Source organism: Mustela nivalis (assembly GCF_964662115.1).
Source record: "Mustela nivalis genome assembly, chromosome: 3".
In the NCBI taxonomy this organism is placed as follows: Eukaryota; Metazoa; Chordata; class Mammalia; order Carnivora; family Mustelidae; genus Mustela; species Mustela nivalis.
In genome coordinates, this window is record NC_139022.1 from 32133235 (window position 1) to 32146392 (window position 13158).

A 13158-nucleotide genomic window follows, 5' to 3' on the forward strand; every position below is an offset into this window, starting at 1 on the left:
AACTCTCAACAGCTATGACCTATTAAGAAGATACTTCCGGATGTTAATTATACCTCAATTAAAACAAAAAATTAGAAGAAGAACAAACTTCTGGGAGGTGTCTTTGTGATATCCTGGAGATCTGGGAGGTGTCTTTGTGATATCCTGGAGAGACCATCCAGGAGCAAAAAGTGTTGTCCTTACTTTTGAATCACGCAGAGATCCGTGCTGGACTCTCAGTCTGCTTGGGATTCGGGAGTCCCACATCATGGTGATTTCTTCTAGCTCTGTTTTCATCCGAGGGCAGGCAGCATGATTAGCCCTGCCTGTTCCTTTACAAATAGCTCCTAGTGCTCCTTTGCATTTGGGAGTTAACACCCTTGCCCAGACCTAAATAGCCGGTGAAGAGCTTTTCAAGATCGGGCCCTTCCCTACCTCTGGGATCCTATCTTAGATCACCATCCCATTTTATTCCCCCGACATCATAACTGTTTTCGGACTCCAGACCGTTGCACTTCGGCAGGGACACGCGGCGCCTGGAAGTTTCCATGGCGGCATTCAGAGAGGCCCTCGAGAACTGTCCCACGCTACCTTATTGTTGAGTTGTTTTAGGGGCCGTGTCCATCAGGCCTGAGCGGGAGAGGACAGGCGGGTCGTTTTTCCGCAGTGCTGGTGGGACTCGCGAACCTCACTCATCTTGTGCCACATGCGCACACGAGGAGACCCGGAGTCATCCTCCCAGTGTCTCCGCCCGGGAAACGGACCGGGCGGTACCTAGTTCGACTCGGAAGAGCTGAGCGGGAACCCGCTGCGGCGAGCGGAGTCTGGCGCTCACGAGGCGCAGCGGGACGCGGCATCCGGCCACCCCTTCTCGTGCCAGCGCCCCGCGGCATTTAGGGCCCGCCTACCCCGGGGCGCCGCAGCAGGAGTCGCGGGGTACGAGTTCGTTAGGGCAAAAGCGGGGTACAGGACTGAGGCACGGGGACCCCGCGCGGGTCCGGGCCCCAGGCCCGACGGTGGCAGGTAAGGGGAGTGGGGGCATACGCGGCTCGGACGTGCTCCTGGTGTTACAGGCCCCCCCCCCAAGGAGAGGCCCAAGTGGTCAGGGGCTGGCTCTGCGGAGAAATGGGGTACAGGCGGCGCCAGGGCCGGGAGCGGCTGTCTCTTCAGGTCCGCCCAGAGCGCGGATAATGGGCTAGGGTAAGCGCAGGAACACGTCCTTCTCACCACAACCCAGAGCTGGGGACTGCCTTACATACGACCGCCCCCGGCAATTGATTGCCGCCATTCCCCTCCCCCACTCTGGCGGGTAAGGCGACAGAACGGTTTGAAAGAAGACGCATGCGCCTGAGGCTAAATCCTAAACCGCGGAGGCTCCAAGTTCAATAATCGCGGGTTGGCGCAGGCGCAAAAAGGCCCAGCGGGGTTTATGGAGGTGGGAGGGGAATGAGCCCAAAACGCATGTGCAAAATAGTGCGCTGGCTGGAGAGGCCCGGCTCCTGAAATTACGCATGCGTCTCAGCTCTGTGTGACTCAAGGGGGCGGTGCGGGCACCTAGCTGCGCGTGCGCAGAGCTTGTTCTAAGGGCCTTATTTAGGTTGCGCAGGCGCTTGCTGGCCATTTCTTCTCAGCCACGCCGAAGTCGTGTGTTCAGGTAAGTGTTTGTCGTTCTGTGTTTGCCGGCCAGGGGCCCCCAAGGGTGCCATTTTTGCAAGGATTGCCTGCCCCCAGAACTCTGTAGAGCCTGGGGGGCCCTGGCAAGGTGCGGGCTGCCGCTTGGAGCCAGGAAGAGCAGGCTGAGTAGCGGCGGGGCCGCCGAGGCCTGCAGGCCGCGTCGACTCTATTGTGTGAGATGTCGGAGGAGGCGGAGCGGAAGCGGCCGCCGCCATTTCCTTGCCTCCACGCTGGCGCTAGGCCAGGGCCCCCTCGGCTTGGGGCAGCGGCCCCTGGTGTCTAGAGTGGCCTCGGGGGCCCGGCCGCTGGCCGGAGGGGTGTTGAGTGTTAGTATCGCCGGGGTTCGGGCGTCCGCACGGGCTCGGGTCTTCGTCGGGCTCCGCGGGCGGGCGGGCGGCTGGAGGGCGGGGGCCAGTCTGTTTTGCCCCATTTCCCGGTCTGACGCTCGTCCCCCGGCTTGCAGTTTGTGTGGACGCCAGGACGCCTTAGGAGACGATGATGTTGGGCACCGAAGGCGGAGAGGGATTCGTGGTGAAGGTCCGGGGCTTGCCCTGGTCTTGCTCGGCAGATGAAGTGCAGCGTTTTTTCTCCGGTGAGTTTGAAGCGGAGGCGGGAGTTCGCTGTTGGAGCCGGCCGGCGGGCGGGAGGTAGGGCCGGGGGGGCGGGCGGGTCGGGCTCGGGGCGCCCCCTGGCGGGGCGCGGGCGGCAGACGTTCCCGCTGGGTGGCTCGCGCCTGGCGGTCCGCTGTTACGCAATGGAAATTGCGAAAGCCCCGCCCGCCCGCCCTCCGAGCCCTGTGGGGGGTGGGGGGAGTGCGGCCTCTCCGGCGGATTTTTTGTCCTCTTTGCCTACCCGTAAGCACCCGTCTTCCTACGACTGTCTTTTCTGAAGGATAAATGGGATTTTTCTCCATCTTGGGAAAATTGTCCAGTTAACTGGGCAGATAATGCTAATAACCTTTTGCGAATCCTTAAAGTACAGCAACTTTCCAGTTTCTGTATGTACCGGAAGCGGGGCTTTTGACTTAATTTGAAATGTTACTAATTTCAAAAAATTTTCCTGATCCAGATAGGGTAGTTGTGAAGAGTTCTTGCTCCACTAGTTCTTGATCTGGCTCACAGTTGAGGACACTGCAGCCCAGGGAAGTTCACTTGTCCACGTAGCTTCTTTCCAGTATGCAGGTTTCCTGAATAATTTTTACCAAAATGTCCCTTGTCCACATTGTTAGTGTGAGTTTAGAGTGATACAGCTATATTTGGTAGAAACTTACAGGTTTTGGAAGGACACTTGTAGGATTGACTTACAATCTGAATTTAGCGTTGGTAACAGAAAGCGACGTGTAAAATGAGAACCAGGTACACTGGAAGCCACCTTGCAGTGAGCAAGACTGGGTTTGGCTTCAGCTGTGCAGCTTGAAGCATTTTAGCTTGCTAACATTGATCCCCTTTTAGGTAAGTATGGGCCCTGTTATTTAGATTTGCAGGAGAGATTGTATGTTGCTGCTAGTAAGGTAAAACCATCAAGTGCCCCAGACCAAAACTTGAAACCAGACTCAGAAAATGGCATAAAATGAAATTCAGACTTGGATGTTCAATGGAGAGGACTTGGAGATAACTTTGATAAGAAATTGCGTGAAGAAAATCCAATACAATGGGAAGGTGTCCAGGGAATAAGAACGTTTGGGGGAAGATACGGTTTAAGTACTGGACAGCAGCCCTGGGAGTTGGTACTACAGTCAATCTAGGCATTGTGGTAGCTTGCTTTGTAGCAGGGAAGTAAACAGGCGTTTCATCTGTATCACCCAGAGGTGGTTTTTTAGTTTTAAATTCTGTATTAACGGTTGTTTTTTTTCCAGACTGCAAAATTCAAAATGGGGCTCAAGGTATTCGTTTCATCTACACCAGAGAAGGCAGACCGAGTGGCGAGGCTTTTGTTGAACTTGAATCAGAAGATGAAGTCAAATTGGCCCTGAAAAAAGACAGAGAAACTATGGGACACAGATATGTTGAAGGTTTGATTTATGTTGCCCTAGTAACAGTAAATAAAATATTAAACACATAGAGCTCTATCTTACCCCTTCTGAATTTTAGGTATTTGACCGCATGGAAATGGTCAGCTAAGGGAGTTTATGGCAGCTCTTCCTAGATTATCTAAAGACCCAGGAAGTCTGAACTTTGTTCTCTAACTTTCCAAAATTGACTAATTCTAAGCACCTTTTTCAGTATTCAAGTCAAACAACGTTGAAATGGATTGGGTGTTGAAGCATACTGGTCCAAATAGTCCCGACACGGCCAATGATGGCTTTGTACGGCTTAGAGGACTCCCCTTTGGATGTAGCAAGGAAGAAATTGTTCAGTTCTTCTCAGGTATGTAGTTGTGTTTGATGCTGAGCAGTGAGTTCTGGCTAGCTTCTGGCAACATGTGATTTAATAGACCTTAAAGTCCATTAGCTTAGGTACTTAAACAGGTATGAGTATATGCAGATGAATTAAATGTTTTCTTCTTCCTGGAGACCTTCAAATAATTTAAGCCCATCTTAAAGGTGGAAATTAAGTACTTCCAAAATGCTAACTTTGCTTGTATTTAGTGTTTGTAGTTCAGAGTAGATCTTTGAGGATTGTCCTCAACAGCTTAACTACTTTCCTCACAATGCTGTTCAGCAAGGTACTTCAAGGTAAAGGTAAGATCCCTTAACGTTAGATTAGTATCAGGTTGTACTTCTGGCAAGTGCCTGTGTCTTAAGACACATTGGGTCATGGGCCCAGAAATCTCTAATGGTCTGATTCTCTTTGTGGGAGAAAAAAAACTTTTAGGATTGGTTTAGATAGGGAATTATATGAACTTACTAAAAGTCAGTCTAATGTAGGAGTAGTTTGAATATAGTCTGTATGTATCTGAAATACATTAAGTGTTTTGAAATTATTCTGGGCCTAAAGTATTTGAATGTTTTTATGCTGAAGAGCTGATAAAATTGCATGTTTAGCAGAATGTTAAATCTTATTTTAAGTAACTATATTAATGTGATAAAGTGGAATTAAGAACAAATCCTTTCATGGTTCAGTGTAGTATGTGATAAAATTTTAGATATGTATCAAGTCCTAATATTTTGCCAGAATTTTTGAAATCAAGTCTGTTCTGATTGTTTTTGTCTAAATTGGTGAGAATTGAATGCTATCTGTCAACGTTAAATATGAACATAATTTCATATCTTCTAGGAAAGTGCTTTAAGCCCTTTTTGTAAGCTTGGGAATGTATCCACGGAAAGGATTTTTCATAGACGGAATTTCCAGAAGTGAATCATAACTACTGTTAGAGCATAAGAGTGCATGATTGTGCTGTGTAGATCAGTTGTTTGTTGAAAGTTTAGATTGTATGTTTGTCAATTATATGACTTAAAGCAATGTTTCAATTTGTATATAAAATGTTTAAATGTAATTTTTTTTAAAAGTTGAAGTTCCACTAACTTAAAACATTGAAATATAAAATGAGGTAAAAGGTGTGTTTTAAGTTTAGTAACTGTTGTATTTTAATGCTTGAAACTTGATTAAATTCTTGTGTAATTCTCAACATTATTTTGCATAGATTAGAGTGTTAATCGTTGAATTCTTAATGCATCCTGTGTTTCAAGTGTTTTTTGTTTGTTTTTTTTTTTTTTGTTTTGTTTTGTTTTTACATACTATGCCATGGGGTGTGTTAAGAATTGAGTTATACTTTGTAATAATGGAACTTCATATTACTGCAATGCATATGTAAAGAGTACTTGTTGAAAACATACCATTCGCCTAAAGTTAAAATTCTGGTTTATTTAAAGCTATAAGAAGAATCATTTCTGGGCTTGTGATGTTAATATTGCCCCCCTACTGGGGTTATTTGTCCTTGGGTTGAAGGGTTGGAAATCGTGCCAAATGGGATAACATTGCCGGTGGACTTCCAGGGGAGGAGTACGGGGGAGGCCTTCGTGCAGTTTGCTTCACAGGAAATAGCTGAAAAGGCTCTAAAGAAACACAAGGAAAGAATAGGGCACAGGTGGGGATGGATGGTTGGTTGGATTTGTCACTTTTCTTATGGTAAACAGTTAAATCCATATTCTCTCTGCTTAGAAGGAAGAAATCTATTTTCTAGTCCCAATTAATATTTTGCCACAATTTTCAAATTTTCTGTGTAAAGTCCCATAATGCATTGAGATTAAAGTTTAGGTTTTAAAATTGTCCCCAGTTAATTTGACCTCCCTGACAATATTGCAAGATTCCTAATTCTAAACAGTAGAGTTGAGAGACTATGGCTTTAAACAAATGTTAATGCAAACCTGGCTTTAGCTATAATAACACCCACCCAGTAAATTAATATTACCATAAGAAAATGTGATACTTTCTGATCTTGTTTTTAAAGTTGAAATGCAACAAACTTTTTCTTGCTGTATAAATATTCTGCATATGTATTAATAAGCATAGCTTTCAAGAAATTGTCACAAAAGGTTTTATTCTCTTTGCTTGTGACTATTTTTCATTGAAGCATGCGCTTACCTATGCTGATTCCTACTAAAAGCATAGGCCTGGGGTATTATTGGCGAAAGGAAATGTGTAGTGTGGGCTAGACTGTTGGTGGAGGCTGGCTTTTTAGCCCACTTGCTATACATACGGCCAATGGATTTAAGACCTGAAATGTTGAAAGTTGAGTGGAATTCTTTCCCTCCTAAGACATTTATTTCTAGTACTCCTCTCTACCCCTAAGGTTGGGCTCTCTGCCTCCGAGGAGTGAGTTTTACTCTATGAATTTTACGTTAAATCTTACAATTGAGTGAATTTCTGGTCATTGCCTATGCAAATATAAGAAATCTGGCTTTAAATATTAGTCAGTTTCATGGCTATGACTACATTGTTTTCTTGTGTAACTAAATACTTGTATGAAATGGACTAATGTTCTCTCTCCCTTCCCCTTCCCCTTCCCTCATGAACAATGCTTTAGGTATATCGAAATCTTTAAGAGCAGTCGAGCTGAAGTTAGAACTCACTATGATCCACCACGAAAGCTTATGGCCATGCAGCGGCCAGGTCCCTATGACAGACCTGGAGCTGGCAGAGGGTATAACAGCATTGGCAGGGGAGCTGGCTTTGAACGGATGAGGCGTGGTGCTTATGGTGGAGGTACGTGAGGACATGCAGGCATCATTAGATCTGTTCTCCTGTAACTGTTTTCATTTGGTTGATTGTACTTAATGTCTTTCAGGTTATGGAGGCTATGATGATTATAATGGCTATAATGATGGCTATGGATTTGGGTCGGATAGATTTGGAAGAGGTAAGGTAAGAATTAAATTTCTCAACTGAAGGATGCTTACACTCTCGTCAATCTAGACCTCAATTACTGTTTTTCAGGAATGTCTGATCACAGATATGGGGATGGTGGCTCTACTTTCCAGAGCACAACAGGACATTGTGTACACATGAGGGGATTACCTTACAGAGCTACTGAGAACGACATTTACAATGTAAGTGTAGGATAAATTTACCAGTTGTCTGGTTCAGGATAGCAGTAAAAATGTGGTTCTTAATCTAAATCTAAGTAAGTGAAACAGTAGGTTATAAATTGTGCTTTTTTGTAATGGTAGATCTTTGACTTCGTTCTCTGAAATACCTTGTGTTTAGTTTTTTTCACCGCTCAACCCTGTGAGAGTACATATTGAAATTGGTCCTGATGGCAGAGTAACTGGTGAAGCAGATGTCGAGTTTGCGACTCATGAAGATGCTGTGGCCGCGATGTCAAAAGACAAAGCAAATATGCGTAAGTGTGGTTTTAAGTATCTTGGGGTCTCTCTAACAGATGGTTGAGTGACCAAGGTTTGTGATAAATAGTAAGGATATATGAGAAAAATGCATTCTCCAACAATGGATTAGTTTTTTGGTGTGTGTTGAAAAAGCATGTGGGTTTTAGAAATTAGTGTGATAGTGAAAAGGGGTTTGTGATAACCTGGTCTTTGAAGTATATCCTTAATTGGCAAACTTAAAGCAATTTAGGTGAATGTTTCAGAAGGCTGGTTTTTGAAACCAGTGTAATCAGCTGAGAAGCAGCTAGAATTTTTTTTTTACCAAAAGTATTGAAATTCACATATTGTTTAAGAACTTTAAGTGCTTATCTTCTCTTTCACCAACAAACACTTTCAAACTTTTTTTTTTCTCATTTCAGAACACAGATATGTAGAACTCTTCTTGAATTCTACAGCAGGAGCAAGCGGTGGTGCTTACGGTAGCCAAATGCTAGGAGGCATGGGTTTGTGTAAATATCACTTTAGTGTCTTTTTTTTAAGCTAACCTTGTATGCCTTTTCTCTCATTTCAGAACACAGATATGTAGAACTCTTCTTGAATTCTACAGCAGGAGCAAGCGGTGGTGCTTATGGTAGCCAAATGATGGGAGGCATGGGCTTGTGTAAATATCGTTAGTTTTTTTAAAAACCAAAACGTTTATATCTATATAAGTCGATTATGTAAGTTAAGTTAATTTATATTTTAATGAGTTTAGCATAATTAAGTTAAGCAAAGAGGTTTCAATTTGAATTTTGTGTCTGGCTTATTTAAGTTTTTTCCAGTTAAAACTGTTTAGATAGCTAGTTTAAAGTAGTTTTGGGGGAGGGGACTGCAGAAACTAGTGAATTGTCTTAAGTATGAAGTAGAAGTTTAAAATGAATATTTAGTTAAAAGCACAAGGTCAGTAAAGTTTTGGGCATGGTTAATTGGGCATAATTAGGTATTCAGTGATAGCCTGTGTATGACCTTTCAAATTATGGGGGGAAAACCCCACTAAATCCATTTAAGCAGTATCCTAAGGTGTTCTCAAAATGCCTCTACTTAGAGAATTGTGGATTTAGTCCTGCTGATGTGCATACTGTTGGCCTTTTGGTTTATAAATGTTTGTTTAGTTCATATGGGTAGAAAGGTAGTTTGGTCGTAGGCAATAGGCAGAAGGAGGCAGAGGGTTGTAGTGATATCAGGTCAAGACTGGAAAAATCATAGACTTAGAATTAACAAGCCCGGTACCACCAGGTACCACATTACATATGGAACAAGGTCCTAATGTTCTCTTAACTTAACAGCAAACCAGTCCAGTTACGGCGGCCCAGCCAGTCAGCAGCTGAGTGGTGGTTATGGAGGCGGCTATGGTGGCCAGAGCAGCATGAGTGGATATGGTAAGTGTGTTTTTTTATGTACTTGAAATAAGTTTTAGGGAGGTTTCTTTAGTTTGGGGAATATGCAGGCACCTTTTTGGCGAAACTGGGTTAATGTTTGCTTTTCATCCAAATGTAACTTTTGTTCTTGATAGCTAAATTTTCAGCACCAATCATTGGGAGGGGGAAGTGTTCTATATATTAAAACTAGTCATTGCAACTTGGAATAATGTCGAGCCAGCAAACATCTGCCTCCATTTATTAAAAAATTAAACTGTTGATTTTTTTTTTTTTCTGTCTTTTGATTAGCATTAAATCCATTTTAGATGGAGGGAGACTTTTAAATAGTAGAATGGTGGTTGGGTTTAGGACCGTATTTACTAGTCAGTTTTATCCTAGGATTGCTTTTATTTTTATTTTTTTTTTCAATTGGTCTAAAGAATGGTGATTTTGGTATTATAGTCTTACCCTACAAAATCCTTTTGCAGACCAAGTTTTACAGGAAAACTCCAGTGATTTTCAATCAAACATTGCATAGGTAAATATTTTCTCAAAAAATATAATTTAAATTCCCAATAGCAAATACTGATATGTTGTAATAACACTATTTCTATAGCAGTCAATGGCTCTGACTTAACTCCATGGAGGCTGCCATTTTGGGCACAGTGAGTTGCCTTTAGTCCCAACTTTTGTCGTCTCACTCCCTGCCCACCATCAGTAGGAAAAGCAAGAGACTGCCCCTGTCCTCCCTATTCATATATATGCCATTCGATGGACACATTGTGAATGTTTATGGTAAATTTTTTTTTAAAATGCCTTGCTTAGCTTTAAAAACAACATGAAGTAATTTTGCAATTTTTGAAAAACACTAGTTTTCCTTTAAACTTAATTTTCTATGTTGATCCTGAAGCATCCAGTTAAATGGTAGCACAAGAGTCTGGCAAGTTGGTACTGCAGAGAAAAGGGGTTAATTGAGACTTGTTTGGAGTCGGGAGTCCCCTTTCCCAAACATGCTTCTCGCCACTTGGACAGCAGCCATTTGTACTCGTATACTTTTTAAACTTTTTCTTGGAATGCTATATTTTATTTGGCTGATGATCTGATGATTCTGCTGACTTGTCGCATTGCTCTCTCTGCAGGCAGCCAAGGAGCAGTGAACAGCAGCTACTACAGTAGCGGAAGCCGAGCATCTGTGGGCGTGAACGGAATGGGAGGGATGTCTAGCATGTCCAGTATGAGTGGTGGATGGGGAATGTAACTGATCCTGATCACTGACTCTTGGTCACTGTTTTTTTAAAAGAAACAAAGTTTAACAGTTTTGCAATACAAGCTTGTGATTGATGCTTACTCTAAGTGGAAATCAGGATTGTTTTAAAAGACTTAAGGTTCAGTATTTTTGAACACATCTAGGATGTAACAGCTGAGTAAACTATAAACTGTTAAACAATTTTCAGCTTTTTCTCTAGTTCTATTGTAGGATGTACTTAAGCAGCAAGTGTATTTAGGTTAAAGCAGTTGAATTATGTTAAATGTTGCTCTTCTACATTACATTGAACACTGTTGGGATGCATGTTGAAAGACATGCTTTTTTTTGTAAAACTCAATATAGGAGCTGTGTCTACAATTAAAAGTGAACACATTTGGCATGTTTGTTAATTCTAGTTTCATTTAATAACCTCTAAGGCACGTAAGTTGAATTTTTTTTTTTTTTAAGTTAATGGGGGACTTTGAGACGCAACACCATACGTTAGGATTTTGGTCTTGGTGTTTGTATGAAATTCTGAGGCCTTGATTTAAACCTTTCCTTGTATCGTGATTTCCTTTTAGGTGTATTGCGCTAAGTGAAACTTGTCAAATAAATCTTCCTTTTAAAAACTGCACTTTGTCTGTGCTTCAGTGTCATGTGGACTGTTTCTTGGTGCTCTCTTCCTGCCTGGGGCATAGGTGACAGTGGCCCACATCTCTGGCCGTGGCAGAGAGGCTCGGCAGCCGAGGCTGTTGTGTAGATGTCGGCCGACTCCTCTTCCCTCCGGTGCAACTGAAGGTAAACGTAGGTTTTAGGGGCCCTTGTGGAAGGGCTGTGTGTTTGGCCTGGCTGCACAGGACCTAACCCAAAGTCCTTTTGACTGCTAAGCGCTTGCACAAAACCCAGGGAGAGGTGGCACTATTCTACTGCATGATCTGCATGTCCCCAGAGGCCCGTGGCAGGCATGGCTGAGAAGGGAGTGCCAGAGGCAAGGTGGGGGGAACTCACTAGGTAGGTGATCTTCCCACACCAGTGGCGCCTCTGAAGTTTTGCTTACATGGAGCATGGGGGAGGGTTCTAGGAGCTAGCTTATAAATAGCTTTCAAATGGAGTCTTTTGGTCCTTTTTTTACTAAAAAACAGGTCTACTTCGGGCAGAATTAATTCCTTACAGTGTCTGAGGTAGACTACCAAGTTGCATTTCTGAGCCAAGGACTAGTTTTTTTTTTTTTTAAAGATTCTATTTGTTTATTTGACAGAGATCACAGTAGACAGAGAGAGGGAAGCAGGCTCCCTGCTGAGCAGAAAGCCTGATGCGGGACTCGATCCCAGGACCCTGAGATCATGACCTGAGCCGAAGGCAGTGGCTTAACCCACTGAGCCACCCAGGTGCCCCCCAAGGACTAGTTTTAATTCAGTAATTGAAATCCATTTGTTTTGGTAGACCTCTGAGTAGCTGGCATGAAGCACCTTTAAAAGGTCATCTCCAAAGTCCCTTCAGTAGATGACTAAAGACTGAAGCTTAATAAGCCAAATTAAGGATCTGAATCCGTTTTTCACTTGGATAGTACTCGAAGATTCTCCCCTTTGATCTTGGGTGAGATTTCTACGTGTCTGTACATGGCAGTGTTGCACAAGCATGTGCCACAGGGGCCCTGCAGACCCTGCCCTGCTCCATGGCCTCGGCACGCCTGGGGGCACTACTCTCCTGCGTGGTGGAGGGGAAAGGCCTGCAGTGGGGCGTGGGGTATAGGAGGGTTAGATTTGGCACGTGTCCTGGTTTAGAGCACGCTCCGTTTTGGGAGGCACATCTGAGCGTTTGGTCTTCAGCTGTGTTCTCAACCTAGAACTGCCCCTGGGATTTTGGCAGTGTTGCTCAGGGTCTGTGGAACTGACACATGTTGCATGTTGAGAAGGCCCCAGGAGGTTTCCTTACCTGGGTCCTTCAGCTTCTTTAATATCTGTGTTGAGAAAAGGCCTGTTGATGGAAGAGGAGAAGGGACTGTTAACTAGAGGCGTGGGGAGGAAGACTGAGTGAGAGCAGAACCATGCGGCTTCTGCAGAGTGAGTCTTGGGCCATTCTGGTGCATTGGAACCTCGTGCTCTGTGGACCTGAGAACCTCCTGGGTGCGCTTGCTAGCCGGGACCAGAACCTCCAGATGCTGCTGGAGTTCAGGTTCTCACGTGATCCCTGTCCCTGGGTAATGGCCCTGTGCGTGTCCACTTGAGCAGCACTGCCCCAGGCCATCTGTGGTTCCTCGGTACTCAGAAAGATTGTCAGACCACAGCCTGAGGATTCCAAAGTCCAGGGGCATGTCTGATGTGTGAGGAGAAAAGTTCTGTCTCAAGCAGCTAAATAAATACTTGGTTCCTCGTGGCAGAGGGATACCTGTTGGCCATCTGTTGCTTGTGGGTGGGGAAGGGAGGGGAAAAGAAAACTGGTTATGATACAGGGAAGAGCACTGAGTGCAGTGGTGGAAACATCCCACTTACGGAGTTGAACAGTCTAGGAGTCAGGTGTCTCCTGCTTGCTTTTCTGTGTGCAGATGAGCGCTAAGGCCCAGAGGTGAAGTGACCTGCCTAAGGCTCCCCAGCAAGCTGGAATCCAAATTGGGTGCACTGAAAACAAGGTACTGACTTCTACTGCTAGACCAGCTGGGGGCAGTGCAGCAGCACGTTTAAGCATTTTTGGAAAAGCTGGGTCCTGAATGAGATTTAAAAAGCTGCTTAGAGGGGGGCGCCTGGGTGGCTCAGTGGGTTAAGCCGCTGCCTTCGGCTCAGGTCATGATCCCAGAGTCCTGGGATCGAGTCCCACATAGGGCTCTCTGCTGAGTGGAGAGCCTGCTTTCCTCTCTCTCTCTCTCTGCCTGCCTCTCTGCCTACTTGTGATCTCTTGTCAAATAAATAAATAAAATCTTTAAAAAAAAACAAAACAAAACTGCTTAGAGGAAGTGACGGAAGGGGAGAGGGGGCCTCTGGCAGCTGCTCTTAATGCCATGTTCTTCCTGCTTCGATGGGGAAACCAGCCCAGAAGGAAGATGACTTTGGAGCTGGGCCTACAGATCCTGGGACCTAACCTTCCTGAGCCAGGCGGTGGGT

At 44.6% G+C, this 13158-nt stretch overlaps 2 protein-coding genes across 17 annotated transcripts in view; one reads left to right on the forward strand and one right to left on the reverse strand.

Moving 5' to 3' along the window:
* The first annotated feature begins 683 nt into the window (after window positions 1-683).
* On the forward strand, window positions 684-10694 carry HNRNPH1 (heterogeneous nuclear ribonucleoprotein H1). 16 transcript variants are annotated; one of them, XM_082723624.1, is made up of 14 exons: window positions 684-1002; window positions 2117-2245; window positions 3509-3664; window positions 3876-4019; window positions 5541-5679; window positions 6619-6797; window positions 6880-6951; window positions 7008-7141; window positions 7299-7434; window positions 7837-7896; window positions 7989-8078; window positions 8743-8835; window positions 9303-9352; window positions 9954-10694. In XM_082723624.1, the coding sequence occupies exons 2-13, from the start codon at window positions 2149-2151 to the stop codon at window positions 9350-9352; spliced, it is 1350 nt and encodes a 449-aa protein (XP_082579750.1). In that variant the 5' UTR covers window positions 684-1002; window positions 2117-2148; the 3' UTR covers window positions 9954-10694. The 16 variants fall into 16 exon arrangements, with proteins under 16 accessions (XP_082579750.1, XP_082579738.1, XP_082579741.1 ...); XM_082723612.1 differs by having other exon boundaries at window positions 7989-8048; XM_082723623.1 differs by lacking the exon at window positions 684-1002 and adding an exon at window positions 1439-1633.
* RUFY1 (RUN and FYVE domain containing 1) overlaps window positions 10222-13158 on the reverse strand; it is a 68317-nt gene continuing 65380 nt past the window's right edge. Inside the window, exons 18-19 of the mRNA XM_082723566.1 lie at window positions 11996-12037; window positions 10222-10852 (exon numbers count right to left, since the gene is read on the reverse strand). Coding sequence (XP_082579692.1) covers window positions 12014-12037 — 24 coding nt within the window. The 3' untranslated portion in view covers window positions 10222-10852; window positions 11996-12013. The remainder of the gene's footprint in view (window positions 10853-11995; window positions 12038-13158) is intronic.